The sequence below is a fragment of the Oncorhynchus kisutch genome, linkage group LG17 (genome assembly GCF_002021735.2).
Source record: "Oncorhynchus kisutch isolate 150728-3 linkage group LG17, Okis_V2, whole genome shotgun sequence".
Classification (NCBI taxonomy): Eukaryota; Metazoa; Chordata; class Actinopteri; order Salmoniformes; family Salmonidae; genus Oncorhynchus; species Oncorhynchus kisutch.
In genome coordinates, this window is record NC_034190.2 from 84,704,736 (window position 1) to 84,731,786 (window position 27,051).

The 27,051-nt window shown below is 43.3% G+C and overlaps 1 protein-coding gene across 4 annotated transcripts in view; it reads right to left on the reverse strand.

The window, feature by feature from the left end:
* Positions 1-27,051, reverse strand: part of LOC116354449 (putative uncharacterized protein DDB_G0290521) — a 179,180-nt gene that overhangs the window by 5,221 nt on the left and 146,908 nt on the right. For all 4 annotated transcript variants that reach the window (XM_031794851.1, XM_031794849.1, XM_031794850.1 and 1 more), the window contains one exon: positions 5,514-5,756. In XM_031794851.1, the coding sequence (XP_031650711.1) occupies positions 5,514-5,756 (243 nt within the window). The remainder of the gene's footprint in view (positions 1-5,513; positions 5,757-27,051) is intronic.

A 27,051-nucleotide genomic window follows, 5' to 3' on the forward strand; every position in this document is an offset into this window, starting at 1 on the left:
TCCTCTAGTGTTATAACTCCTCCTCCTCTAGTGTTATAACTCCTCCTCTAGTGTTATAACTCCTCCTCTAGTGTTATAACTCCTCCTCCTCTAGTGTTATAACTCCTCCTCCTCTAGTGTTATAACTCCTCCTCCTCTAGTGTTATAACTCCTCCTCCTCTAGTGTTATAACTCCTCCTCCTCTAGTGTTATAACTCCTCCTCCTCTAGTGTTATAACTCCTCCTCCTCTAGTGTTATAACTCCTCCTCATCTAGTGTTATAACTCCTCCTCCTCTAGTGTTATAACTCCTCCTCCTCTAGTGTTATAACTCCTCCTCCTCTAGTGTTATAACTCCTCCTCCTGTAGTGTTATAACTCCTCCTCCTCTAGTGTTATAACAGTAGCTGACCACTAGATCAGAGAAGTGGGACTCCTCCTCCTCTAGTGTTATAACTCCTCCTCTAGTGTTATAACTCCTCCTCCTCTAGTTTATAACTCCACCTTTAGTGTTATAACTCCTCCTCCTCTAGTGTTATAACCCCACCTCCTCTCGTGTTATAACTCCTCCTCCTCTAGTGGTATAACTCCTCCTCCTCTAGTGTTATAACTCCTCCTCCTCTAGTGTTATAACTCCTCCTCCTCTAGTGTTATAACTCCTCCTGTAGTGTTATAACTCCACCTCTAGTGTTATAACTCCTCCTCTAGTGTTATAACTCCTCCTGTAGTGTTATAACTCCTCCTCCTCTAGTGTTATAACTCCTCCTCCTCTAGTGTTATAACTCCTCCTCTAGTGTTATAACTCCTCCTCTAGTGTTATAACTCCTCCTGTAGTGTTATAACTCATCCTCTAGTGTTATAACAGTAGCTGACCACTAGATCAGAGAAGTGGGACTCCTCCAACTCTAGTGTTATAACAGTAGTTGACCACTAGATGTCAGGCTTGCAGCATGGAGAACAGTCTGCTACTAAAGCTACAACACTGACATCTACTGCAAACGTGATCTATTAGGTTAAATAAATACAAAATTTGATTAAATACCATGACTCCTTGCCTTAAGATATAGTGATTAAATACCATTATATACCATGTCTCCTTGCCTGAAGATATAGTGATTAAATACCATGACTCCTAGCATTACGATATAGCTAATATTTTATGCAATCCTGTGATGGAATGTCATAGGTTTCCAAACATTTTAATATGACTTTAAAAAATATCCCAAGGGGGTTGAGATGCATATAAAAACAACAGGGAGGAGAGGGAGGGAAGGAGAGGATGGACGATATGGAGAGGACAGGGGTAGAAGAGTGGAGTGGGGGGGGGGTGTTTGGGTGCAATAAGTAGGCCTACATGTGTGAAAGAGATGGGGGAGGCGTTACACTGAGTTGCGTTCCAGCAGATAATTAGACCTCACAACGCCATGAAGGAAGTGTTAAACGGAGTCATATTATAACGATTACAACTCATTTTCCAAGACAGTGTTTCCCAAAATCTCTCCTCTCCCGGTGTAAGAGAGATGGGTGGTGAAGTCAGTCAGGTGTTGGCTACTGAAGCTATGATTCCAGATTCTAGTTTCCAATAAGAGTGTTATTAACTTTGTAACGAGGTAAATAATGTGATTATGGTGATCACCCATCAGGCGGTCAGTTATTACATCTAGAAACTGGGGCTAATTACACACTCCTGAGTCAGGTTGTTAAAGGTATTCTCTGATACTTTGTGTACGTTTTTAGCCAGTAGTTTCTGAATTAGCTCTCACCAGGCAATATTGGTCCCCCGGAAATTTGCATACTACGTCCCAGACTGTATGTGGAGATGTGTGGCCCCACATCATTGCTCTCTCTCTCTCTCTGCTCTGCTGTAGGTGCATCGTGTGTAGCTTGCTAGCTGTTCGCTCATACGGTGAGGGGCTGAAGCTCATTGGTTGAGAACTCAAATCGTAGTGGAAAATGGTTCAGCACAGCTTCCAGAAAAATAGTTGCTTTCGAAACTAGGGATTTTTTGAGGCTAATTGAGGGAAGACAGTAATACTGCTCTTAGGTTATGTTTGTATAAACTACACATTGACACATTCAGCCCGACGCGGCGAGGTTTACATTTTTTTTTTTTATAAATACTTAGCAGTCGCCAAAGTTACGTCGCATGTCTTTAATAACTACTAGGTGTCAGTGTGCTGACAAGAGACTGTCTATGACAGGACTGGAGGACCCTATGTGCAATCAGTGCTAATGCTCCAGACTGGTTAAGGCAACACGTCGCTTTAATAAGGGGTTCGTAATAAAACATTTAGACGGCATTTACTTACTATTCATTAACATTTGTAAATGTTAGCAATTAACACTTAAAAAAAAATTTAATTTATTTTTTACATTTTTTTTTAAAAGTGTTAAAATTGAAAGTATGAAAATAATTTGTAAAGTCCTTTGTGTGTAAAAAGCTGTTTGAAATAAATTGCTTGGAATTTCAGCCTGTTCAGATGCACTGGAAATTTTGGCCCATATCATGACGTCACAATGCGATCTGATTATTATAGACCAATGACTGTTCATCTCGATAAAAAGGGGTTGGGCTCTAGACCAGCCTATTAGCCAATCCAGGTTGTGTATATAAATATTGACAAATCGTCAAACGCCCGCACAATCAGACTGAGCATTTCAAGAGTCAAATGAGGGTAAATATCAGGTAAATATTATTTAAAAACACAGTGAAATTATTTAAATCACAGTAAAAACACAGTGATTTATAAGACATTTAGTGATGAATAAAAAACATTTAATTACAAGAAATGTCTACCAAATGGCATGCCCATCATTTTGTGACAAATTACGTCACTCAAAATATTTATGAAGTATTTGTAATGTATAGATAGCACTCACTTTAGATTAGGGACTGCAAAAATAATGTACTAATGATTATAAATGTGAGAGTAATAATTCATAAATGCTTTCTAAATGGTTAATTACAGACCCTTAAATTAAATTGTTGCCCTGGTTGGGACAAGAAAAATGAACGGTTTAGATCTGGGAGTCATCAGGGTGATGGACAGAGGGAGAGGTAGGGTGGTGTGGGCTCTGGGAGTCATCAGGGTGATGGACAGAGGGAGAGGTAGGGTGGTGTGTGCTCTGGGAGTCATCAAGGTGATGGACAGAGGGAGAGGTAGGGTGGTGTGGGCTCTGGGTGTCATCAGGGTGATGGACAGAGGGAGAGGTAGGGTGGTGTGGGCTCTCGGAGTCATCAGGGTGATGGAGAGAGGGAGAGGTAGGGTGGTGTGGGCTCTGGGAGTCATCAAGGTGATGGACAGAGGGAGAGGTAGGGTGGTGTGGGCTCTGGGAGTCATCAGGGTGATGGAGAGAGGGAGAGGTAGGGTGGTGTGGGCTCTGGGTGTCATCAAGGTGATGGACAGAGGGAGAGGTAGGGTGGTGTGGGCTCTGGGAGTCATCAGGGTGATGGAGAGAGGGAGAGGTAGGGTGGTGTGGGCTCTCGGAGTCATCAAGGTTATGGACAGAGGGAGAGGTAGGGTGGTGTGGGCTCTGGGAGTCATCAAGGTGATGGACAGAGGGAGAGGTATGGTGGGGTGGGCTCTCGGAGTCATCAAGGTGATGGAGAGAGGGAGGGGTAGGGTGGTGTGGGCTCTGGGAGTCATCAAGGTGATGGACAGAGGGAGAGGTAGGGTGGGGTGGGCTCTGGGTGTCATCAAGGTGATGGACAGAGGGAGAGGTAGGGTGGGGTGGGCTCTCGGAGTCATCAAGGTGATGGAGAGAGGGAGGGGTAGGGTGGTGTGGGCTCTGGGAGTCATCAAGGTGATGGAGAGAGGGAGAGGTAGGGTGGTGTGGGCTCTCGGAGTCATCAGGGTGATGGAGAGAGGGGAGTCATCAGGGTGATGGACAGAGGGGAGTCATCAGGGTGATGGACAGAGGGAGAGGTTGGCTGGTGTGGGCTCTGGGTGTCATCAAGGTGATGGACAGAGGGAGGGGTAGGGTGGTGTGGGCTCTCGGAGTCTTCAAGGTGATGGAGAGAGGGAGAGGTAGGGTGGTGTGGGCTCTCGGAGTCATCAAGGTGATGGACAGAGGGAGAGGTAGGGTGGTGTGGGCTCTGGGTGTCATCAAGGTGATGGACAGAGGGAGAGGTAGGGTGGTGTGGGCTCTCGGAGTCATCAAGGTGATGGACAGAGGGAGAGGTAGGGTGGTGTGGGCTCTGGGAGTCATCAGGGTGATGGACAGAGGGAGGGGTAGGGTGGTATGGGCTCTCGGAGTCATCAAGGTGATGGACAGAGAGAGAGGTAGGGTGGTGTGGGCTCTGGGAGTCATCAGGGTGATGGACAGAGGGAGAGGTAGGGTGGTGTGTGCTCTGGGAGTCATCAGGGTGATGGACAGAGGGAGAGGTAGGGTGGGGTGGGCTCTGGGAGTCATCAGGGTGATGGACAGAGGGAGAGGTAGGGTGGTGTGGGCTCTCGGAGTCATCAAGGTGATGGAGAGAGGGAGAGGTAGGGTGGTGTGGGCTCTGGGTGTCATCAGGGTGATGGAGAGAGGGAGAGGTAGGGTGGTGTGGGCTCTCGGAGTCATCAAGGTGATGGAGAGAGGGGGAGGTAGGGTGGTGTGGGCTCTGGGTGTCATCAAGGTGATGGACAGAGGGAGAGGTAGGGTAGTGTGGGCTCTGGGTGTCATCAAGGTGATGGACAGAGGGAGAGGTAGGGTGGTGTGGGCTCTCGGAGTCATCAAGGTGATGGACAGAGGGAGAGGTAGGGTGGTGTGGGCTCTGGGTGTCATCAGGGTGATGGAGAGAGGGAGGGGTAGGGTGGTGTGGGCTCTCGGAGTCATCAAGGTGATGGACAGAGGGAGAGGTAGGGTGGTGTGGGCTCTGGGTGTCATCAGGGTGATGGAGAGAGGGAGAGGTAGGGTGGTGTGGGCTCTCGGAGTCATCAAGGTGATGGAGAGAGGGAGAGGTAGGGTGGTGTGGGCTCTCGGAGTCATCAAGGTGATGGACAGAGGGAGAGGTAGGGTGGTGTGGGCTCTCGGAGTCATCAAGGTGATGGAGAGAGGGAGAGGTTGGGTGGTGTGGGCTCTGGGAGTCATCAGGGTGATGGAGAGAGGGAGAGGTTGGGTGGTGTGGGCTCTGGGAGTAATCAGGGTGATGGACAGAGGGAGAGGTTGGCTGGTGTGGGCTCTGGGTGTCATCAGGGTGATGGAGAGAGAGAGAGAGAGAGAGAGGCACTAAGCAGGAGGGAGAGAGAGAGAGGGTGGGTGGGTGGTGTGGGACGGGACAGGAGGAGGATGGGGGAGTGGAAGACTGTGAATCTAGTGAGGGACTGATAACTAAGGAGTTGCACCGTTTCTTCTGAAATCCTGGTTGAAGAAGTTCCGTGATTCAGAAGGGAATCTTCCAACTGGGAATCCTCCAACCAGGATATCTGAAAAACGCGGAAACTTTGGGCATGTTTCCCGAATTGTGTAACCTTAGAGGGAGGATGGGGATTGGAGGAGAATAGTGGACGATTGTGGGCCTACTTTATAGTGGGTATACTCAGGCCCTTACCTTGCCTGGTCGGAGTGCCTGGATGGGGGGAGGGCGCAAGGCGGCTTGGGCAGGAGCAGCCGGGCAGGGCAACAGTACTGGTGGTGGGTGGAGCTGGACTGACTGTTAGTTGTCAGACTGCTGTGGAGTGAGGAGGTAGAACTAGGAACAGGAAGAGTAGTAGTGACGGTGGTGGTGGTGGTGCTGGTGGTAGGAGGATTGGAACGAGAAGAAGAAGCGCAACAGGTGGAATAAGGTGTTGACCTGACAGAGAGAGAGAGAGACAGGGGGAGGGAGAGGGAGAGAGAGAGAGAGACAGGGGGAGGGAGAGGGAGAAAGGGGGAGAGAGAGAGAGAGAGAGAGAGACAGGGGGAGGGAGAGGGAGAAAGGGGGAGCGAGAGAGAGAGACAGGGGGAGGGAGAGAGAGAGAGAGACAGGGAGAGGGAGAAACGGAGAGAGGGAGAGAGAGACAGGGGGAGGGAGAGGGAGAAAGGGAGAGAGGGAGAGAGAGAGACAGGGGGAGGGAGAGGGAGAAAGGGAGAGAGAGAAAGAGAGAGAGAGAGAGAGACAGAGAGAGAGAGAGAAAGAGAGAGCGAGAGGAGAGGAGAGACAGAGAGAGAGAGAGAGAGAGAGAGAGAGAGAGAGAGGAAGGAAGGAAGGAGATAGAGAGAAGAGAGAAAAAATCAAGTCAAGATAGAAGGAGAAAAGAACAACATCCAGAAAGGCACACAGTAACCAGCCAGCCATAGACTAGTAGACAGTATTGTTGACTAGCAGTGTAGACAGTATTGTAGACTAGCAGTGTAGACTAGACTAGTAGACCATATTGTAGACTAGACTAGTAGACAGTATTGTAGACTGGAAGCATAGACTAGTAGTGTAGACTAGACTAGTAGACAGTATTGTAGACAAGACTGGCAGACAGTATTATAGACTAGACTAGTAGACAGTATTGTAGACTAGACTAGTAGTGTTAGAAACAGTAACCAGCCAGCCATAGACTAGACTAGTAGACAGTATTATAGACTAGCCTAGTAGTGTAGATTAGACTAGTAGACTAGAATAGTAGTGTTAGAAACAGTAACCAGCCAGCCATAGACTAGACTAGCAGTGTAGACAGTATTGTAGACTAGTTGTATAGACTAGTATTGTAGAAGTGTAGACTAGTATTGAAGTACCAGATTATTGTGGAGCTATATACAGGAAGTACCAGATTAATGTGGAGCTATATACAGGAAGTACCAGATTAATGTGGAGCTATATACAGGAAGTACCAGATTAATGTGGAGCTATATACAGGGAGTACCAGATTAATGTGGAGCTATATACAGGAAGTACAAGATTAATGTGGAGCTATATACAGGAAGTACCAGATTAATGTGGAGCTATATACAGGAAGTACCAGATTCATGTGGAGCTATATACAGGAAGTACCAGATTAATGTGGAACTATATACAGGGAGTACCAGATTAATGTGGAGCTATATACAGGAAGTACCAGATTAATGTGGAGCTATATACAGGAAGTACCAGATTAATGTGGAGCTATATACAGGAAGTACCAGATTAATGTGGAGCTATATACAGGGAGTACCTATATACAGGGAGTACCAGATTAATGTGGAGCTATATACAGGAAGTACCAGACCAATGTGGAGCTATATACAGGAAGTACCAGACCAATGTGGAGCTATATACAGGAAGTACCAGACCAATGTGGAGCTATATACAGCATGTATCAGATTAATGTGGAGCTATATACAGGGAGTATCAGTACCAGATCAAAGTGGGGCTATATACAGGAAGTACCAGATCAATGTACAGCTATATACAGGAAGTACCAGATCAACGTGGAGCTATATACAGGAAGTACCAGATCAACGTGGAGCTATATACAGGGAGTATCAGTACCAGATCAATGTGGAGCCATATACAGGAAGTACCAGTACCAGATCAATGTGGAGCAATATACAGGAAGTACCAGTACCAGATCAGTGTGCAGCTATATACAGGAAGTATCAGTACCAGATCAATGTGGGGCTATATACAGGAAGTACCAGATCAATGTGGAGCTATATACAGGAAGTACCAGATCAACGTGGAGCTATATACAGGGAGTATCAGTACCAGATCAATGTGGAGCCATATACAGGAAGTACCAGTACCAGATCAATGTGGAGCAATATACAGGAAGTACCAGTACCAGATCAGTGTGCAGCTATATACAGGAAGTACCAGTACCAGATCAATGTGAAGCTATATACAGGGAGTACCAGTACCAGATCAATGTGGAGCTATATACAGGAAGTACCAGATCAATGTGGAGCTATATACAGGGAGTACCAGATCAATGTACAGCTATATACAGGAAGTACCAGATCAATGTGGAGGTATATACAGGAAGTACCAGATCAATGTGGAGCTATATACAGGGAGAACCAGATCAATGTGGAGCTATATACAGGGAGAACCAGATCAATGTGGAGCTATATACAGGAAGTACCAGATCAATGTGGAGCTATATACAGGGAGAAACAGATCAATGTGGAGCTATATACAGGGAGTACCAGTACCAGATCACTGTGGACCTATATTAGGATAGAAAACGCTCTAAAGTTTCCAAAACTGTCAAAATATTGTCTGTGAGTATAACAGAATTGATATTGCAGGCGAAAACCTGAGGAAAATCCAACTAGGAAGTGCCTCTTATTTTGAAAGCTCCATGTTCCATTGCATGCCTTCCCTCCATTTAAAGGGATATCAACAAGCTTCCACATGGTCTGAACAGTCTTTAGACATAGTTTCAGGCTTTTATTCTGAAAAATTAGCGAGAAAGATCACATTGCGTCATTGGCTGGCTGGGTGCCAGCAGCGTTTTGCCTGAGCCAACAGAGTGGAGCAGACATTTTCTCTCTCACTCCTATTGAAAAAGCTACAGTCCAGTTGAAATATTATTGATTATATATTGTAAAAACAACCTGAGGATTGATTATAAAAACACGTTTGACATGTTTCTACGAACTTCACGGACACTATTTGGAATTTTCGTCTGCCCCGTCATAACCGCTCGAGCCTGTGGATTTCTGAACATAACGCGCCAACCAAATGGAGGTATTCTGGATATAAAAATAATCTTTATGGAACAAAAGGAAAATTTATTGTGTAACTGGGAGTCTTGTGAGTGCAAACATCTGAAGATCATCAAAGGTAAGCGATTCATTTTTATTGCTTTTCTGACTTTCGTGACCAATCTACTTTGCTGCTAGCTGTTTGTAATGTTTAGTCTGCTGAGAGAGATGTCCTTACATAAACACTTGGTATGCTTTCGCCGAAATGCTTTTTTGAAATCTGATACGCCAGGTGGATTAACAACAAGCTAAGCTGTGTTTTGCTATATTGCACTTGTGATTTCATGAAAATGTAATATTTTTTGTAATTTAATTTGAATTTGACCTTAGTTCCTTTTTTATGTCTCTATTTTAGTTTGGTCAGGGCGTGAGTTGGGGTGGGCATTCTGTGTTGTTCTATGTTTTTGTATTTCTGTGTTTGGCCTGGTATGGTTCCCAATCAGAGGCAGCTGTCAATCATTGTCTCTGATTGAGAACCATACTTAGGCAGCCTGTTTTCCCACTATGATTTGTGGGTAGTTGTTTTCTGTCTCTGTGTCTGTGTCTGCACCAGACAGAACTGTTTCGTTTTCGTTCGTTCTCTTGATATTTTGTTTTTGTGTTCAGTTTAAATAAATATTAACATGGACACGTACCACGCTGCATATTTGTCTGATCCTTCCTACTCCTCCTCTTAACCGTGTTGTGTGGTAGGGGAGATCTGCATGACCAGACTCTGTCTCTTCTAACAGTGAGACAAACTGCCTGTGGTTTAAAAGATTTTGCTCTTATGAAGTTTACCACTTTAGTGACTGTATCCACAACATGGCTCATTTTCAGAATACATTTACAGAGCACCTTCTGATGTATAATGCAATGCAGGAAAATAATTGTCTGATCTGGGTTCAGCTCAGCTACTTGATCTTGTATCCTTTTCTAAAGACCACTGTTTTTTCCTGTCTAGTTTGGGCACCCATCAGTGGTCACAATGGATAACTTTTCAAAACTCAGTCCCAGCTTTGCCACACACTTATTAACCTACTCCAATAAATCCTTCCCTGTGCTCTTCATTGACTGCACTGAAGCAAGCTCCTCTGTCATTTCAAAGTCTGGGGTTATGCCTCATAAGAATATCACGTGCATCACTGCTCTCATCCAGGGTCAAGGAGAAATAGGTAAAATCCTTTACCTTGTCTTTCAACTGTTATTCCATAATCTATACGATGTCCTCAACATGCTGTGTCACTGTTCGTCTTGACAGGGAAACATTTTCAAACAGTTCTTTCTTGTCCCGGCAAAGTATTACTGCAGAATCAATTAAACATTATTTTGTGAATTCGCCTTCAGCGAATGGCTTGCTATGTTTAGCAATTTTGTGGGACAGTACATAGCTGGCTCTCGCAATTCCGTCATTTGCCGAATGCAGTTTTGTGAAAAGTCCTTGCTGATTTTGCAACTGAGAAAGCAACTCTTTCGATGCATATATATTCCTATATTTCTCTGCATGCTTCGTCTGGAAGTGTCGGGGCAAGTTGTAGTCTGTCAAGACAGCGATGCTCTCTTTGCACACTAAGCACACAGCTTTCCCTGATACCTCAATAAAGAAACCTTTCAATGTCCACTCTTTCTGGAACACCCTACATTCATTGTCTTCTTACCTTCTCTTTCAAATCTTTGAAAAACATTTTTTTGCGCAATTTGTAACTAACTACTATTTGTTGCAACTATGACGTGTGTGTCAGCATGTCAGTCGCTGTCTGTCCTCGTGCAGGTGTTATTTATACGTGCCTTCAAAATAAATGTCCCACAAGCGGTGGGAGTTCAATCATTACACAAAGGTGAGTATTCATTGGGCTTTTAATTTGAATAACAAATACGCCTTTCAAAACTTTACTATCAAATTCTTTATGGGCCGGCCTTTGCCCAGGCCTGGTCTAGTGAGTGTGCATAGGGTCAGTGCAAGATAGATTCAATGCAGATAGTTTGAATACCATTCATTTTCTTAGGGGTAGAAGCTGTCTCGGAGCCTATGGATCTGAGAGCTGATGCTCCGGTACCGTTTGCTGGATGGTAGCAGGGTGAACAGTCTATGGCTTGGGTGGCTGGAGTCTTTAGCAATTATTTGGGACTTCCTCTAAAACCACCTGATATAGAGTACCTGAATAGCAGTGTTGGAGTTGTGTGTGGTCATGCAGCCATGGGTGAACAAGGAGTACAGAAGGGGACTAAGCACACACCCCTGAGGGGCCCCTGTGTTGAGAGTCAGCATGGCGGAGGTGTTGCTGCCTACCCTCACCACCTAGGGGTTGGCCCAAGAAGTCTGGTCAAGAAGTCCAGTATCCATTTGCAGAGGGAGGGGTTCAGTCCAAGGGTCTCTAGCTACACTCGCATTAACATCTGCTAACCATGTGTATGTGACAAATAAAATTTGATTTGATTTGATTTGGTGATGGGCTTGGAGAGGACAATGGTGTTGAACTCTGAACTATAGTTTATGTACAGCATTCTCACATAGTTATTTCCCCTTTTGTCCAGGTGGGACAGGGCAGTGTGGGGTGCAATTGAGATTGCCTCATCTGTGGATCGGTTGGGGCGGTATGTGAATCGGAGTGTGTCCAGGGTGTCTGGGATTATGGTGTTGATGTGTGTCATGACCAACCTTTCAAAGCACTTCATAATTACAGATGTGAGTGCTACAGGGCAATAATTGTTTAGGCAGGTTACCTTGGAGCTCTGGGGAACAGGGACCATGGTGGTCAGCTTGAGACATGTTGGGATTACAGACCGGGACAAGACACTTGCCAGCTGGTCATGCTTTGAGAACGTGCCGTGGTAATCTGCCTTGTGATTGTTAACCTGTTTAAGTGTTTTGCTCGCATCGGCCACAGAGAGTGAGACAGTAATCCAGAAAAACAGGGTCTTTCATGCAAGGCATGATGGGGGAGAAGTCTGTCCATAATAAAGTGCCGCTCTGCATTCTTAACAGCGCTCTCAACAAGGCAGGTCCTCCTGTCCCTAGTTTTGTCGCACCTAATATATATGCATGTCAACCTCTCCTGGCTCAAAGTGGAGGAAAGATTGACTTCATCACTACTTGTATTTGTAAGAGGTATTAACATTTAAAGCACTGTTTGAACTACTGGCACACAGCTCAGACACCCATACATACCCCACAAGACATGCTACCAGAGGTCTGTTTGAACTATTGGCACACAGCTCAGACCCCCATACATACCCCACAAGACATGCTACCAGAGATCTGTTTGAACTATTGGCACACAGCTCAGACCCCCATACATACCCCACAAGACATGCTACCAGAGGTCTGTTTAAACTACTGGCACACAGCTCAGACCCCCATACATACCCCACAAGACATGCTACCAGAGGTCTGTTTAAACTACCAACACACAGCTCAGACACCCATGCATACCCCACAAGACATGCCACCAGAGGTCTCTTCACAGTCCCCAAGTCCAGAACAGACTATGGGAGGCACACAGTACTACATAGAGACATGACTACATGGAACTCTATTCCACAGTACTACATAGAGCCATGACTACATGGAACTCTATTCCACAGTACTACATAGAGCCATGACTCCATGGAACTCTATTCCACAGTACTACATAGAGCCATGACTACATGGAACTCTATTCCACAGTACTACATAGAGCCATGACTCCATGGAACTCTATTCCACAGTACTACATAGAGCCATGACTACATGGAACTCTATTCCACAGTACTACATAGAGCCATGACTACATGGAACTCTATTCCACAGTACTACATAGAGCCATGACTACATGGAACTCTATTCCAAAGTACTACATAGAGCCATGACTACATGGAACTCTATTCCACAGTACTACATAGAGCCATGACTCCATGGAACTCTATTCCACAGTACTACATAGAGCCATGACTACATGGAACTCTATTCCACAGTACTACATAGAGCCATGACTACATGGAACTCTATTCCACAGTACCACATAGAGCCATGACTCCATGGAACTCTATTCCACAGTACTACATAGAGCCATGACTACATGGAACTCTATTCCACAGTACTACATAGAGCCATGACTCCATGGAACTCTATTCCACAGTACTACATAGAGCCATGACTCCATGGAACTCTATTCCACAGTACTACATAGAGCCATGACTACATGGAACTCTATTCCACAGTACTACATAGAGCCATGACTACATGGAACTCTATTCCACAGTACTACATAGAGCCATGACTCCATGGAACTCTATTCCACAGTACTACATAGAGCCATGACTCCATGGAACTCTATTCCACAGTACTACATAGAGCCATGACTACATGGAACTCTTTTCCACAGTACTACATAGAGCCATGACTACATGGAACTCTATTCCACAGTACTACATAGAGCCATGACTACATGGAACTCTATTCCACAGTACTACATAGAGCCATGACTACATGGAACTCTATTCCACAGTACTACATAGAGCCATGACTCCATGGAACTCTATTCCACAGTACTACATAGAGCCATGACTCCATGGAACTCTATTCCACAGTACTACATAGAGCCATGACTACATGGAACTCTTTTCCACAGTACTACATAGAGCCATGACTACATGGAACTCTATTCCACAGTACTACATAGAGCCATGACTACATGGAACTCTATTCCACAGTACTACATAGAGCCATGACTACATGGAACTCTATTCCACAGTACTACATAGAGCCATGACTACATGGAACTCTATTCCACAGTACTACATAGAGCCATGACTACATGGAACTCTATTCCACAGTACTACATAGAGCCATGACTACATGGAACTCTATTCCACAGTACTACATAGAGCCATGACTCCATGGAACTCTATTCCACAGTACTACATAGAGCCATGACTCCATGGAACTCTATTCCACAGTACTACATAGAGCCATGACTACATGGAACTCTATTCCACAGTACTACATAGAGCCATGACTACATGGAACTCTATTCCACAGTACTACATAGAGCCATGACTACATGGAACTCTATTCCACAGTACTACATAGAGCCATGACTTCATGGAACTCTATTCCACAGTACTACATAGAGCCATGACTACATGGAACTCTATTCCACAGTACTACATAGAGCCATGACTACATGGAACTCTATTCCACAGTACTACATAGAGCCATGACTCCATGGAACTCTATTCCACAGTACTACATAGAGCCATGACTCCATGGAACTCTATTCCACAGTACTACATAGAGCCATGACTCCATGGAACTCTATTCCACAGTACTACATAGAGCCATGACTCCATGGAACTCTATTCCACAGTACTACATAGAGCCATGACTACATGGAACTCTTTTCCACAGTACTACATAGAGCCATGACTACATGGAACTCTATTCCACAGTACTACATAGAGCCATGACTACATGGAACTCTATTCCACAGTACTACATAGAGCCATGACTACATGGAACTCTTTTCCACAGTACTACATAGAGCCATGACTACATGGAACTCTATTCCACAGTACTACATAGAGCCATGACTACATGGAACTCTATTCCACAGTACTACATAGAGCCATGACTACATGGAACTCTATTCCACAGTACTACATAGAGCCATGACTACATGGAACTCTATTCCACAGTACTACATAGAGCCATGACTACATGGAACTCTATTCCACAGTACTACATAGAGCCATGACTACATGGAACTCTATTCCACAGTACTACATAGAGCCATGACTCCATGGAACTCTATTCCACAGTACTACATAGAGCCATGACTCCATGGAACTCTATTCCACAGTACTACATAGAGCCATGACTACATGGAACTCTATTCCACAGTACTACATAGAGCCATGACTACATGGAACTCTATTCCACAGTACTACATAGAGCCATGACTACATGGAACTCTATTCCACAGTACTACATAGAGCCATGACTTCATGGAACTCTATTCCACAGTACTACATAGAGCCATGACTACACTGAACTCTATTCCACAGTACTACATAGAGCCATGACTACATGGAACTCTATTCCACAGTACTACATAGAGCCATGACTACATGGAACTCTATTCCACAGTACTACATAGAGCCATGACTACATGGAACTCTATTCCACAGTACTACATAGAGCCATGACTACATGGAACTCTATTCCACAGTACTACATAGAGCCATGACTCCATGGAACTCTATTCCACAGTACTACATAGAGCCATGACTCCATGGAACTCTATTCCACAGTACTACATAGAGCCATGACTACATGGAACTCTATTCCACAGTACTACATAGAGCCATGACTACATGGAACTCTATTCCACAGTACTACATAGAGCCATGACTACATGGAACTCTATTCCACAGTACTACATAGAGCCATGACTTCATGGAACTCTATTCCACAGTACTACATAGAGCCATGACTACACTGAACTCTATTCCACAGTACTACATAGAGCCATGACTACATGGAACTCTATTCCACAGTACTACATAGAGCCATGACTCCATGGAACTCTATTCCACAGTACTACATAGAGCCATGACTCCATGGAACTCTATTCCACAGTACTACATAGAGCCATGACTCCATGGAACTCTATTCCACAGTACTACATAGAGCCATGACTCCATGGAACTCTATTCCACAGTACTACATAGAGCCATGACTACATGGAACTCTTTTCCACAGTACTACATAGAGCCATGACTACATGGAACTCTATTCCACAGTACTACATAGAGCCATGACTACATGGGACTCTATTCCACAGTACTACATAGAGCCATGACTACATGGAACTCTATTCCACAGTACTACATAGAGCCATGACTACATGGAACTCTATTCCACAGTACTACATAGAGCCATGACTACATGGAACTCTATTCCACAGTACTACATAGAGCCATGACTCCATGGAACTCTATTCCACAGTACTACATAGAGCCATGACTCCATGGAACTCTATTCCACAGTACTACATAGAGCCATGACTACATGGAACTCTATTCCACAGTACTACATAGAGCCATGACTACATGGAACTCTATTCCACAGTACTACATAGAGCCATGACTACATGGAACTCTATTCCACAGTACTACATAGAGCCATGACTTCATGGAACTCTATTCCACAGTACTACATAGAGCCATGACTACATGGAACTCTATTCCACAGTACTACATAGAGCCATGACTCCATGGAACTCTATTCCACAGTACTACATAGAGCCATGACTACATGGAACTCTATTCCACAGTACTACATAGAGCCATGACTCCATGGAACTCTATTCCACAGTACTACATAGAGCCATGACTCCATGGAACTCTATTCCACAGTACTACATAGAGCCATGACTACATGGAACTCTTTTCCACAGTACTACATAGAGCCATGACTACATGGAACTCTATTCCACAGTACTACATAGAGCCATGACTACATGGAACTCTATTCCACAGTACTACATAGAGCCATGACTACATGGAACTCTATTCCACAATACTACATAGAGCCATGACTCCATGGAACTCTATTCCACAGTACTACATAGAGCCATGACTACATGGAACTCTATTCCACAGTACTACATAGAGCCATGACTACATGGAACTCTATTCCACAGTACTACATAGAGCCATGACTCCATGGAACTCTATTCCACAGTACTACATAGAGCCATGACTCCATGGAACTCTATTCCACAGTACTACATAGAGCCATGACTACATGGAACTCTATTCCACAGTACTACATAGAGCCATGACTACATGGAACTCTATTCCACAGTACTACATAGAGCCATGACTACATGGAACTCTATTCCACAGTACTACATAGAGCCATGACTACATGGAACTCTATTCCACAGTACTACATAGAGCCATGACTTCATGGAACTCTATTCCACAGTACTACATAGAGCCATGACTACATGGAACTCTATTCCACAGTACTACATAGAGCCATGACTCCATGGAACTCTATTCCACAGTACTACATAGAGCCATGACTCCATGGAACTCTATTCCACAGTACTACATAGAGCCATGACTACATGGAACTCTATTCCACAGTACTACATAGAGCCATGACTACATGGAACTCTATTCCACAGTACTACATAGAGCCATGACTACATGGAACTCTATTCCACAGTACTACATAGAGCCATGACTTCATGGAACTCTATTCCACAGTACTACATAGAGCCATGACTACACTGAACTCTATTCCACAGTACTACATAGAGCCATGACTACATGGAACTCTATTCCACAGTACTACATAGAGCCATGACTACATGGAACTCTATTCCACAGTACTACATAGAGCCATGACTACATGGAACTCTATTCCACAGTACTACATAGAGCCATGACTACATGGAACTCTATTCCACAGTACTACATAGAGCCATGACTCCATGGAACTCTATTCCACAGTACTACATAGAGCCATGACTCCATGGAACTCTATTCCACAGTACTACATAGAGCCATGACTACATGGAACTCTATTCCACAGTACTACATAGAGCCATGACTACATGGAACTCTATTCCACAGTACTACATAGAGCCATGACTACATGGAACTCTATTCCACAGTACTACATAGAGCCATGACTTCATGGAACTCTATTCCACAGTACTACATAGAGCCATGACTACACTGAACTCTATTCCACAGTACTACATAGAGCCATGACTACATGGAACTCTATTCCACAGTACTACATAGAGCCATGACTCCATGGAACTCTATTCCACAGTACTACATAGAGCCATGACTCCATGGAACTCTATTCCACAGTACTACATAGAGCCATGACTCCATGGAACTCTATTCCACAGTACTACATAGAGCCATGACTCCATGGAACTCTATTCCACAGTACTACATAGAGCCATGACTACATGGAACTCTTTTCCACAGTACTACATAGAGCCATGACTACATGGAACTCTATTCCACAGTACTACATAGAGCCATGACTACATGGGACTCTATTCCACAGTACTACATAGAGCCATGACTACATGGAACTCTATTCCACAGTACTACATAGAGCCATGACTACATGGAACTCTATTCCACAGTACTACATAGAGCCATGACTACATGGAACTCTATTCCACAGTACTACATAGAGCCATGACTCCATGGAACTCTATTCCACAGTACTACATAGAGCCATGACTCCATGGAACTCTATTCCACAGTACTACATAGAGCCATGACTACATGGAACTCTATTCCACAGTACTACATAGAGCCATGACTACATGGAACTCTATTCCACAGTACTACATAGAGCCATGACTACATGGAACTCTATTCCACAATACTACATAGAGCCATGACTCCATGGAACTCTATTCCACAGTACTACATAGAGCCATGACTACATGGAACTCTATTCCACAGTACTACATAGAGCCATGACTACATGGAACTCTATTCCACAGTACTACATAGAGCCATGACTCCATGGAACTCTATTCCACAGTACTACATAGAGCCATGACTCCATGGAACTCTATTCCACAGTACTACATAGAGCCATGACTACATGGAACTCTATTCCACAGTACTACATAGAGCCATGACTACATGGAACTCTATTCCACAGTACTACATAGAGCCATGACTACATGGAACTCTATTCCACAGTACTACATAGAGCCATGACTACATGGAACTCTATTCCACAGTACTACATAGAGCCATGACTTCATGGAACTCTATTCCACAGTACTACATAGAGCCATGACTACATGGAACTCTATTCCACAGTACTACATAGAGCCATGACTCCATGGAACTCTATTCCACAGTACTACATAGAGCCATGACTCCATGGAACTCTATTCCACAGTACTACATAGAGCCATGACTACATGGAACTCTATTCCACAGTACTACATAGAGCCATGACTACATGGAACTCTATTCCACAGTACTACATAGAGCCATGACTACATGAACTCTATTCCACAGTACTACATAGAGCCATGACTTCATGGAACTCTATTCCACAGTACTACATAGAGCCATGACTACACTGAACTCTATTCCACAGTACTACATAGAGCCATGACTACATGGAACTCTATTCCACAGTACTACATAGAGCCATGACTACATGGAACTCTATTCCACAGTACTACATAGAGCCATGACTACATGGAACTCTATTCCACAGTACTACATAGAGCCATGACTACATGGAACTCTATTCCACAGTACTACATAGAGCCATGACTCCATGGAACTCTATTCCACAGTACTACATAGAGCCATGACTCCATGGAACTCTATTCCACAGTACTACATAGAGCCATGACTACATGGAACTCTATTCCACAGTACTACATAGAGCCATGACTACATGGAACTCTATTCCACAGTACTACATAGAGCCATGACTACATGGAACTCTATTCCACAGTACTACATAGAGCCATGACTTCATGGAACTCTATTCCACAGTACTACATAGAGCCATGACTACACTGAACTCTATTCCACAGTACTACATAGAGCCATGACTACATGGAACTCTATTCCACAGTACTACATAGAGCCATGACTCCATGGAACTCTATTCCACAGTACTACATAGAGCCATGACTCCATGGAACTCTATTCCACAGTACTACATAGAGCCATGACTCCATGGAACTCTATTCCACAGTACTACATAGAGCCATGACTCCATGGAACTCTATTCCACAGTACTACATAGAGCCATGACTACATGGAACTCTTTTCCACAGTACTACATAGAGCCATGACTACATGGAACTCTATTCCACAGTACTACATAGAGCCATGACTACATGGGACTCTATTCCACAGTACTACATAGAGCCATGACTACATGGAACTCTATTCCACAGTACTACATAGAGCCATGACTACATGGAACTCTATTCCACAGTACTACATAGAGCCATGACTACATGGAACTCTATTCCACAGTACTACATAGAGCCATGACTCCATGGAACTCTATTCCACAGTACTACATAGAGCCATGACTCCATGGAACTCTATTCCACAGTACTACATAGAGCCATGACTACATGGAACTCTATTCCACAGTACTACATAGAGCCATGACTACATGGAACTCTATTCCACAGTACTACATAGAGCCATGACTACATGGAACTCTATTCCACAGTACTACATAGAGCCATGACTTCATGGAACTCTATTCCACAGTACTACATAGAGCCATGACTACATGGAACTCTATTCCACAGTACTACATAGAGCCATGACTCCATGGAACTCTATTCCACAGTACTACATAGAGCCATGACTACATGGAACTCTATTCCACAGTACTACATAGAGCCATGACTCCATGGAACTCTATTCCACAGTACTACATAGAGCCATGACTCCATGGAACTCTATTCCACAGTACTACATAGAGCCATGACTACATGGAACTCTTTTCCACAGTACTACATAGAGCCATGACTACATGGAACTCTATTCCACAGTACTACATAGAGCCATGACTACATGGAACTCTATTCCACAGTACTACATAGAGCCATGACTACATGGAACTCTATTCCACAATACTACATAGAGCCATGACTCCATGGAACTCTATTCCACAGTACTACATAGAGCCATGACTACATGGAACTCTATTCCACAGTACTACATAGAGCCATGACTACATGGAACTCTATTCCACAGTACTACATAGAGCCATGACTCCATGGAACTCTATTCCACAGTACTACATAGAGCCATGACTCCATGGAACTCTATTCCACAGTACTACATAGAGCCATGACTACATGGAACTCTATTCCACAGTACTACATAGAGCCATGACTACATGGAACTCTATTCCACAGTACTACATAGAGCCATGACTACATGGAACTCTATTCCACAGTACTACATAGAGCCATGACTACATGGAACTCTATTCCACAGTACTACATAGAGCCATGACTTCATGGAACTCTATTCCACAGTACTACATAGAGCCATGACTACATGGAACTCTATTCCACAGTACTACATAGAGCCATGACTACATGGAACTCTATTCCACAGTACTACATAGAGCCATGACTCCATGGAACTCTATTCCACAGTACTACATAGAGCCATGACTACATGGAACTCTATTCCACAGTACTACATAGAGCCATGACTCCATGGAACTCTATTCCACAGTACTACATAGAGCCATGACTACATGGAACTCTATTCCACAGTACTACATAGAGCCATGACTCCATGGAACTCTATTCCACAGTACTACATAGAGCCATGACTACATGGAACTCTATTCCACAGTACTACATAGAGCCATGACTCCATGGAACTCTATTCCACAGTACTACATAGAGCCATGACTCCATGGAACTCTATTCCACAGTACTACATAGAGCCATGACTACATGGAACTCTATTCCACAGTACTACATAGAGCCATGACTACATGGAACTCTATTCCACAGTACTACATAGAGCCATGACTCCATGGAACTCTATTCCACAGTACTACATAGAGCCATGACTACATGGAACTCTATTCCACAGTACTACATAGAGCCATGACTACATGGAACTCTATTCCACAGTACTACATAGAGCCGTGACTCCATGGAACTCTATTCCATCATCAAGGAACTCGAGCAAGCAGTAAAAATACATCTTATGGAAAACGAATATGCTATGAACGTCACGAAAACTTATTTCGTTCTTAAAACATGAAGTGAATGTCCTGTGAAACCTAACTTAAACATTGTATGAATGTCCTGTGAAACCTAACTTAAACATTGTATGAATGTCCTGTGAAACCTAACTTAAACATTGTATGAATGTCCTGTGAAACCTAACTTAAACATTGTATGAATGTCCTGTGAAACCTAACTTAAAACATGAAGTGAATGTCCTGTGAAACCTAACTTAAACATTGTATGAATGTCCTGTGAAACCTAACTTAAAACATGAAGTGAATGTCCTGTGAAACCTAACTTAAACATTGTATGAATGTCCTGTGAAACCTAACTTAAACATTGTATGAATGTCAAAACAACTGAGCGTATTACATGTTTTGGGAACTTGTCTCTTCTCATGTACCCTAATTACATGTTTTGGGAACCTGTCTCTCGTCATGTACCTACACCCTAATTACATGTTTTGGGAACTTGTCTCTTGTCATGTACCTACACCATAATTACATGTTTTGGGAACCTGTCTCTTCTCATGTACCCTAATTACATGTTTTGGGAACCTGTCTATTGTCATGTACCCTAATTTCATGTTTTAGGAACCTGTCTCTAGTCATGTACCTACACCCTAATTACATGTTTTGGGAACCTGTCTCTCGTCATGTACCTACACCCTAATTACATGTTTTGGGAACCTGTCTCTTGTCATGTACCTACACCCTAATTACATGTTTTAGGAACCTGTCTCTAGTCATGTACCTACACCCTAATTACATGTTTTGGGAACCTGTCTCTCGTCATGTACCTACACCCTAATTACATGTTTTAGGAACCTGTCTCTTGTCATGTACCTACACCATAATTACATGTTTTGGGAACCTGTCTCTTCTCATGTACCCTAATTACATGTTTTGGGAACCTGTCTATTGTCATGTACCCTAATTTCATGTTTTAGGAACCTGTCTCTAGTCATGTACCTACACCCGAATTACATGTTTTGGGAACCTGTCTCTTGTCATGTACCTACACCCTAATTACATGTTTTGGGAACCTGTCTCTTGTCATGTACCTACACCCTAATTACATGTTTTGGGAAACTGTCTCTTGTCATGTACCCTAATTACATGTTTTGGGAACCTGTCTATTGTCATGTACCCTAATTTCATGTTTTAGGAACCTGTCTCTAGTCATGTACCTACACCCTAATTACATGTTTTGGGAACCTGTCTCTCGTCATGTACCTACACCCTAATTACATGTTTTGGGAACCTGTCTCTTGTCATGTACCTACACCCTAATTACATGTTTTAGGAACCTGTCTCTAGTCATGTACCTACACCCTAATTACATGTTTTGGGAACCTGTCTCTCGTCATGTACCTACACCCTAATTACATGTTTTAGGAACCTGTCTCTTGTCATGTACCTACACCCTAATTACATGTTTTGGGAACCTGTCTCTTCTCATGTACCCTAATTACATGTTTTGGGAACCTGTCTATTGTCATGTACCCTAATTTCATGTTTTAGGAACCTGTCTCTAGTCATGTACCTACACCCTAATTACATGTTTTGGGAACCTGTCTCTCGTCATGTACCTACACCCTAATTACATGTTTTGGGAACCTGTCTCTTGTCATGTACCTACACCCTAATTACATGTTTTAGGAACCTGTCTCTAGTCATGTACCTACACCCTAATTACATGTTTTGGGAACCTGTCTCTCGTCATGTACCTACACCCTAATTACATGTTTTAGGAACCTGTCTCTTGTCATGTACCTACACCCTAATTACATGTTTTGGGAACCTGTCTCTTGTCATGTACCTACACCCTAATTACATGTTTTGGGAACCTGGCTCTAGTCATGTACCTACACCCTAATTACATGTTTTAGGAACCTGTCTCTTGTCATGTACCCTAATTACATGTTTTGGGAACCTGTCTATTGTCATGTACCCTAATTTCATGTTTTGGGAACCTGTCTCTCGTCATGTACCCTAATTACATGTTTTGGGAACCTGTCTCTCGTCATGTACCCTAATTACATGTTTTGGGAACCTGTCTCTCGTCATGTACCCTAATTACATGTTTTGGGAACCTGTCTCTCGTCATGTACCCTAATTACATGTTTTGGGAACCTGTCTCTCGTCATGTACCCTAATTACATGTTTTGGGAAGCTTTAAAGAAATTATGTCAACATTTTTGCAACATCAAAGGAATGTTTTGTGCACCCTGATATTATTATCTGAATGTCATCACAACTGGACAGATTTTGTGTTTTGGGAACATATCACTTGTCATGTCTGTCATGACGTTGCCCTCTTTGGGTACAGCAAGCCCAACCCCCCTCTCCCTGTCTCCTACACCCAGGCTGCTGTGGTCAGAGAGAGGTCGTAAATTCCTGGAGGAGATTATCTCCTCATGGCCAGACAGTATAAAGAGAGAGTGAAATTTCATAGAGAACAAAGGAATTTCTTCCACCTCACAGAAATTGAGGTTCGAACAACATTTATGTTCTGGAGAAGGTATAACAGATCGGTGAAGAATCCACCTTCGAACTGGTCCGTTTGGTACAATTTTGTGAAACTCATGGGAGACAATACGGCCACATTACCATAACACTGTTTATATAATAGCCTCAGATATGAGGCTTTACATCTAATTGTTGTATAAGATGAATGAGTGAGGATGATACTGTTTGTGAAATTGTGTAATGTGATTTTGGACTGTTTAATGAAGGAAACTCCAATTCCCTTTTGAGTTGAACTAAATCAGAGAACCGCCATGAGCACAGTTATGGTTGGGCATCCTGGGACAGGCCTTTTTCTGAAATTCCGAATATAACCCCCACCTTGAGAATTTCTCAACAGACCATGTTGCTCTCAATTATGAGAGGACAAAGGTTGCCTATCGATACCGACTATCGATACCGACAGAATAAGAACAAGTCTTTGATATTAATTACTAGTCTGCAGCTGGGAATTCAGTATCATTGAATGCGATGAACGACAACCGCCGAAACAACTATTCTATAACGACATGAATTAATGTCACTCTGAACTATCCATTCTAACCACGACAGAGTGGGCGGACAAACTCTCCAACAGAAACAAACTTTTCTATCCCCGACAACACACTGAGCATAAATATATATATTGATTGCAATGGTTCCTGAATGAGTGAGTGTTCATGTGCAAAGGATTAGCATTTCATTTGAAATAATTATCAACTGTGTGTCGTCTTATCTCAGTCGAACCCCACTTCCCTTTTGTACACCAAGCCGCTATACTGGTTTATCCCACTAAGGAAACTCCGTTATCATTTCCTTGTAACTAATTACTGTTTGTTTATGCATTTCTGTGAATTGCTTAGTTAGTACATAAATGATTTTAAGACAATTGATGTATGGATGACTCATAGTGAAGACTGGGTTCGTGCAGATAACTAACAATCTACGACGTTTGGAATGAGACTAACGTGAGGTAAAGAAGAATTCATTAATCAGAAGACTATTGATCAGATATGAAAATATCTGAAAAGTTATATTAGCAAAAGTATAACTTTGTAATCTGAATATTTTCCTTGGTGCCCCGACTTCCTAGTTAATTACAGTTACATGATTAATCAGTTTAATTGTGTAATAGTAATTACAGAGAATCTTTGGTAAAAACTAAAAGTCTTCATTTAATGATAGTAAAGACACGACATGTGTCACGCCCTGGTCAAAGTATTTTGTGTTTATCTTTATGTATTTGGTCAGGCCAGGGTGTGGCATGGGGTTTTTGTAATTGTGGTGTGTTTGTCTTGGGGTTTTGGTGGTGGTATTGGGATTGTTGCTTAGTGGGTTATCTAGCAAAGTCTATGGCTGTCTGGAGTGGTTCTCAATCAGAGGCAGGTGCTTATCGTTGTCTCTGATTGGGAACCATATTTAGGCAGCCATATTCTTTGAGTTTGTCGTGGGTGATTGTCCTTAGTGTCCTATGTGTACTCTCGGTTAGTTTGCACCAGATAGGCTGTTTCGGTTTCATTTATTGTTTTTGTTCGTGTAAGTTCGTGTTTCTTTGTTTTATTAAATATGAATCTAAATCAACACGCTGCGTTTTGGTCCGATCCTTGTTCTACCTCTTCGTCAGAGGAGGATATAGAAGAAAACCGTAACAACATGTCCCAACAATATTCTCACCAGAGTGTTTCCACAACCTAATGAAACATTCTGGTAACCACATTAAATATGTTCAATATGATCTTGGAACATTAGGCAAATGTTTTATACAAACATTCTATAATCATCACCACGACTGAACAGTTTTTGTGCTATGAAAACATTTGGCACAACCTAACGAATGTTCTGGGAACTTTCACAGAAACAATTTTGGTTTGCTGGGATGTATTCTCCATCGTCCTCTCGTGTAGTGTTCAGTGCTGGGATGTATTCTCCCGAGTGGTGCAGCGCTCTAAGGCACTGCATCTCAGTGCTTGAGGCGTCACCACAGACCCTGGTTAGATTCCAGGCTAAATCACAACCGACCGTGATCGAGAGTCCCATAGGGTGGTGCACAATCGGCCCAGCGTCGTCTGGGTTTGGCCGGGGTTCGTCGTCATTGTAAAATAAGAATGTGTTCTTAACTGTCCTGCCTAATTAAATAAAACTTTTTTTAAATAATAATAATAATAACAAAAAATGGTCCCCTCTTGTAGTGTTCTGCGGACAAACATGCCATTTACTCCCTTGTTTTGTTTTCATTTCTTCTACTGAGTAGTAAGAGCAGTTGAAGCTCTTCCAATTCAAAGAGAGACGTTTGCTTCTGCTTCTGAGGCAAGATCCATCCAGTGTTAGAAAGCATATAACACCAGACTAGTCAGACATTTAGCTAGCTAGTGTAAAAAACATAAAACACCAGGCTAGCCAGACATGTAGCTAGCTAGTGTAAAAAACATATAACACTGGGCTAGTCAGACATGTAGCTAGCTAGTGTAAAAAACATAAAACACCAGGCTAGCCAGACATGTAGCTAGCTAGTGTAAAAAACAAAACACCAGGCTAGCCAGACATGTAGCTAGCTAGTGTAAAAAACATATAACACTGGGCTAGTCAGACATGTAGCTAGCTAGTGTAAAAAACATAAAACACCAGGCTAGCCAGACATGTAGCTAGCTAGTGTAAAAAACATATACCACTGGGCTAGTCAGACATGTAGCTAGCTAGTGTAAAACACATAAAACACCAGGCTAGCCAGACATGTAGCTAGCTAGTGTAAAAAATATATAACACCGGAAACAGATGTTTTCGTCACAGGCTACAGTCAGACTGTCTGGGCTCATCTTGCTTGGTAAGCTACTCTGGCTCCTCCTAGTGGATATCCACAACACAAGGCCCCTCCTGCTTGGTAAACTGCTCTGGATCCTCCTCGGTGGAATGCAACGACGATGCTCCAAAAGATCTGACTCTGCCCATTAACATGCACGCTCGTCGATCGGTAGAGTGATATCAGTAGAGACCTTAAGAGTTAGAGCCAAGGGGGAGTCTCTCTCTCTCTCTCTCTCTCTCTCTCTCTCTCTCTCTCGCTCTCTCTCTCTGTCCCATCCCCTCTCTCTCTCTCTCTCTCTCTCTCTCTCTCCTGGAGGGGTAATGACCAGTAGAAAAGAGAATACCAATGTCTCGGTGGGTA